The sequence below is a fragment of the Cervus canadensis genome, chromosome 19, assembly GCF_019320065.1.
Source record: "Cervus canadensis isolate Bull #8, Minnesota chromosome 19, ASM1932006v1, whole genome shotgun sequence".
NCBI classification, from domain to species: Eukaryota; Metazoa; Chordata; class Mammalia; order Artiodactyla; family Cervidae; genus Cervus; species Cervus canadensis.
Window position 1 is genome coordinate 43,716,293 of NC_057404.1, and position 5,603 is coordinate 43,721,895.

At 44.3% G+C, this 5,603-nt stretch overlaps 1 protein-coding gene across 1 annotated transcript; it reads right to left on the reverse strand.

The window, feature by feature from the left end:
- Positions 1–1,243: 1,243 nt before the first annotated feature.
- On the reverse strand, positions 1,244–4,483 carry LOC122422217 (oral-facial-digital syndrome 1 protein-like). The gene has a single exon (XM_043438556.1). The coding sequence runs from the start codon at positions 4,344–4,346 to the stop codon at positions 1,335–1,337; it is 3,012 nt and encodes a 1,003-aa protein (XP_043294491.1). The 5' UTR covers positions 4,347–4,483; the 3' UTR covers positions 1,244–1,334.
- Positions 4,484–5,603: the final 1,120 nt, after the last annotated feature.

The window sequence follows — 5,603 nt, forward strand, 5'->3', positions numbered from 1 at the left end:
CCCTGGGTTTCTCAGGCAAGAATACTGGAATGGGCTGCCACTCCCTCTTACAAAGGATCTTCCCGCCCCAGAGGTTGAACCCAAGTCTCCTGCATCTCCTGCATTGCAGGTGGATTCTTTACCTGCTGAGTCCCTGGGGAAGCCCCTTTTCAAAAAATGGTGCTAGGAAAACTGGACAGCCACAGGCAAAAGAATGAAACTGTACTACTACCTTACACCATAGACAAAAATCAACTGAGAATGGGTTAAAACTTCAACATAAGACCTAAATCCACAAAACTCCTAGAAGAAAACATAGTTAGTAAACCCCTTGACATCAGTCTTGTTTGTGATTTTTGGCACCAAAGCTGTTTAAAGTAGCCAGATAAAATAAGAGATCAAAAACATTGTTATTAATTTAAAGAACAGGTAACTCTTTAAGTATTTTCCATGCAGTATTTTAAACATACCGATACTAAAAAAAAAAAAAATTTTTCCTGAAATTAATATGTAACTGGGCATCCTACATTTTTATTTGCTAAATTTGGCAAGGCTAGCTGCACTGCATGGATCATGCCAAATAATATGACAGCATTATTGTATTGTTTCTGATTTTACTAGGAATGATGCTATAGTGTTTCTCTAAGTACCCCAGGGGTGCTGATCTTAATACCATAAATCCAACAGGGGTAGAAACCACTCGTAAGTTTGTAAACTCAATCCCAACCCAGTGCTTCATATATAACATGTGCTTAATACATACTGACTGGATAAATGATATAGATATACTTTGTTATGCTAGTTAGCCAAGTTTAACAAAGACAAAAGCATACAGCTTAGGTTTTATTATTTTGTAAAACTATGTAGGGATGCTTACCTCAAGTGGCAAACTAGACGTGCATACACAAGCAGATGTGAAATAACATAAAAGAACTCAACAGCAATTAAAGAGTTTTGGTTCTAGAGTCACTCTGTCAGGGTTCATATATCACCCCCAGTTTTTACTGACTGCCTGATTCTGGGCAAGTTTCCTCCTAGCCTTAGATGGCACATTGATAAATGAGAACAATGATGACATCTACCTCAGAGTTAATGAGGATACATCTGCTAAATTCATAGTAAATAATTAGCACAGTGCCTGGCATGGAGATTTTAATAAATGCTACCCACTAATAAAAGTTATTATTATAGCTACTCTATTTGAACACTCATCAAGGGCTAAGTACTCTCCTAAACATTTTATTTTTGGGGGGGGCGGATTTCACATGATTTTTATTGAGGAGTTTGTCTCACTACAGAGAACTCACAGGCCGTTAATTACGATATCGGAGTGAGAGGCTGGGCAGCAAACACGGCTACCAAATGTCATCTGGTTCCTCATGGGAAAAGGCCGCAAAACTTTCATCTTTGTCACTAGATGGTAGCGTGTCCAACTGTGAGCTCTCTCTGAACACCTTTTTGGAACTCTTATCCGTGGTGTCCTGGTCTGGATTCTGTTGCAGGATTTTCATGTATTTCTCTAGAGGATTTTCACCACAAACAGATTTAGATTTGTCTTTCATTTCCTGAACACTTGATTCGTATTCTTTTTCAATTTCCAACTTCAATGATTCTTCAATTAGCCTCCTTTCCTGATCCAGCTTCTCAAGTTCTCGCCGCTCCCTCTGCAGAGTCTCCTGCCTCTCACTCTGCCTCTGCTCTTCTCCCTGCCTTCGTTCCCTCGCCTGCTGTTCTCGGAGTTTTTCTTCTTCCTTCTGTTCTCCAAGCGATTTCTGGTTGACACCCGAGTACTGAGACAAGACGGGCCTGGTGGGCACAGGGGGTGTAGCGCCGTCCCCACGAGGCATGTCTCCAGCATGATGGAGGCCATCTCTCTCGAACTGCCCTGGCACACTCCGTCCATATTCAAAAGATGGTTCAAATTCCTCATTATCCTTAAAAACGAGCTTGTCTGGGTTTGAAAATTCACTTTTGTCTTGAAGTTCTGTAGGTCTTTGATAAAGACCGGCCTTCTGCTCCAGAGGGCTGGACAGCGAGTGTGCAGAAAGGCTGGGCCCGGACTCGGCAGGCGAAGGCTGTGGCTTTCTGTCGGGACAGGTGGCAGTCACAGTGGACCGGCCCAGACCTTCCAGGTACATTTCACTATCAAGGCTTCTCGCTTTGGGGAGTGGCGTGGAGGCGAGCCGTCTGGAGGTTATGCTCTTGTGTGACCTTGAGGCCATGCTGCTGGGCACCTCGGACACCTCGCTCTCGTCCCCTCCGCATATGCTCACTGGAGGCTGCTGAGAGGTGACTCTAGCGTCCACAAACACACACCTCTCGGGAACAGCTGCAGTGATGTTCTTGAAAGTCCCCGGCAGACGCAGCGGGGGTGGGCTCCTGGTTGCCAAACGGCTCTTGGCAGGGCACTGACCGACCCTTTGATGGTAGCTCTGGAAAGCTTTTCCCAGGCGCTCTGCCTCCTGCTCCAGCTCTCTCACCCTTACCTTGGTACTGGCTACAAACTCGAGGTCAGAATCAGGGGAACTGCCCTCTGCATTGGCATTTGGGTATTTGAGGATTCGCAGTGTAACTGGGCCTGCTGTCGCCTCCTCTTGTCTCAGAGGATTTTTCAAGAAATCCCCACTGATGTCGCCATCACGAGGCACCGCCCTGGTGCTCATTAACCCGCTGATGGAGTGATTCAGCAGACAGTGCTTCGGGTTGCGGTACACTTCATTCTCTAGCAGTGTCTGAGTTTGTTTTAGTTGTGATTTTAAAATTGAAACCTGTGTAGTTAACCTCTTGACAGAAGCATCATATTCTAATACCTGGGCCTTCAGCTGGGTGGAGCGCTCAATTTCACTTTGAAGCTGTTTTTGTAGAGCTTGCTTGTGGGTTTCAAACTCCTTATGCTCAAATGCAATAGCGTTTTCTGCTTTCTTTAATTCTTTCTGAAAAATCAGCAGTTCGGGAGACGGCTGAGCTATGCGGTTTAGGAGATGCATGTTTTCACTTTTCATGTCTTCAACTTGTTGTTTAAGTAGTTTATTTTGTGCCTGAAGCTCCAGTTTTCCTTCTTTCAGTAGAGAATAGTCACTCATCTCTTTAACCTTCTCGCTTAGAATGTGGTTTTGCTTTGTTAATGCCAAACACTGCACTCTGACAGACTCCAACTCAAGCTCCAGTTCTTTCACACGGTTGATAGAACGATCAAGTTCTTCCTTTTTACAATTAAGAGCTGCAAGTTCCTCCTGCAAATGTATAGCTTTCTCTTTATTTTTCCTTTCATCTTCGATCAGTCTGTTGGTTCTAGTGATATAGTCCTCCTTCAGTTCAAGTTGATACTTTAGAAGTTCGTTCTTGAGCTTTTGGTCATAGGTCTCCTCAATGCTCTTTATATGCAACTCCCGTCTCCTCAGTCCATCAGTCACGCTTTTAGTTTTTTCTTCTTGTAGCCTCTGGGCCAATTCAAAGGCTTCAATTCTTTGCTTCAGCTCGGCTTCTCTGCCTCTCAGCAAATCTATGTCTTCTAGTAGAAGCTGCCTTTGAGCATAGATATCTTTTGTTTCATTCTCCTGGTGCTTTTGAATTCTCTCAAGGGTTATCTTTTCCTGAGACATCAGGGCTTCAGATTTTGCTTGACAATTTCTCTCAAATTCGTTCCGGAACTCAGCAAACTCCTTCTCACACTTCCTTTTCTCTTCCATTTTAACTTTCACTATTTCAGTATCTTTAAAGTATTTCAACTTCTGACTCATTTCTGCCCATAGCCGCTGTTCTATTTCCCTCTTATATTCGTTTAACTTGACTTCTAAGGATTCTAACTTTGGCTGTTGAGGGCAAGCACCGGCAAACTCATTGTCAATAAACTGAAGCTTCTCCGCAAGAGAGTCTTTGATGGGAAACGTTGAACTTGTCTGGGTTTCCATATTGCAACTTTCTTTATTCTGATGATATTCCGCCAATTCTTTCAGAAATTGTATAAGAAATCCTTTTTGGTTTTCTTTATCAAATCCTGAAGTCAGTGACTTGTAGAGACTGGATTCAGGACTGATTTTAAAAAGATGCAATAGATTCTGCATAGTAAGTACCTTTTCTTTCGCCAAACCACTTTCCGGAAAGAAGACAGAAAGCGAATACTCATAGCCACATCTCTGTAAGTGATCGGCCACTAGCGAGTTGGAAGCTCCTATTAAGAGGGAGCTCTCTTCCACTGAGATGGATGGGGACTGCACTTTACCATTTAGAACAGGCTGCATCAGTTCGTGAATCAGCTGGTTTCTGAGCTGTGTCTTGAGTGTGCCCAGTACACCCCGATCCTTAAACGTCTGGTACAGCTTTTTGCGCAGATCATCTTGACTCAACACATCAGATTTGGGGAACATGATGGACCAGAAGAGAATCGGTTATGGTTTACCAGGAGGAACAAAGTGAACCTTCCGCTTCGCACGGCCTAGGAACTCAGGCAGAGATGCGCACTTCCCGGAAGTTCTGATAGGTGGGCGTGGCTACGACTCTCGCGGGTGGAGACCGGAAGACTGAAGTCTAGAGAATTTCATGGGCGGAGACCGGAAGACTGAAGTCTAGAGAACGTGCAGCGTCGGCCAGAATTCGCGCCGCCCAGAGTGGATCCCAGCCCTCCCCGCGGTCCGGCAAACAGAGTAGCCTTAAGTCTTCTCCTAAACATTTTAAATGTTATTTTCAGTTTAAACAATAAAATAGCAGCCTTCCCTTTTGAATCCATTCACTGAAGTAAGAAAAAGAAGGTAAGTGATTTAACTTTTTCAGATGTCTCTAAACTGGGAATCAGAGACTTACACAACAGAAAACAATGATTCTCAAATTGTGTTCCTGGGACCAGTATCACCATGTGTACTAGATTTCAATCGCCACTGTTAACAAGTACCACAAATTTAATAATTAAAATAACACAAATGAGGGACTTTCTTGGTGGTCCAGTCAGGACTTACTGCTCCCCATACGGGGGGGGGGGCCGATTCCACCCCTGGTCAGGGAACTAGACCCCACAAGCCACAACTAAGAGTTCCATGCCAAATAAAGATCTCTCAAGCTGCAACTAAAAAAAAAAAAAAGAAAACTCCCGCATGCCACAACTAAGACCCAGTGCAGCCAAAAAAGTAAATAACTGTTTAAAAAATAAATAACAAAGTATTACTTGTATGTCAGATGCCTGGACCCGGCGTGGCTCAGCTGGTTCTCTGCTTGGAGTCTTCATGAAGGCAGAATCAAGCTGTCCTCACGGCCGCACTTCTTCTAGAAGCTCTAGGGATGAATCCACTTTCAGATTTATTCAGGTTGTATGGAGAAGGAAATGGCAACCCACTCTAGTACTCTTGTCTGGGGAATTCCGCGGACAGAGGACATGGCAAGCTACAGCCCATGGGATCGCAAAGAGTCGGACACGATCGTGCGACTAACTTTTCACTTTTCAATCAGAGTTCAGTTCCTTGTCGGACTGAGGCCCCTGTTTTCTTGAGCTGTCTGGAGCTGTCTGTTTCTTGAACAGACCTCAACCTTGCCTTATAGCCTCCTCCTCCATCTCTGAAACGAGCAAGGGCATGGTGAAGGTTTCTCTGCACTGACCCCCTCCTTCCACTTTTAAGGGCTCACGTGATTACATT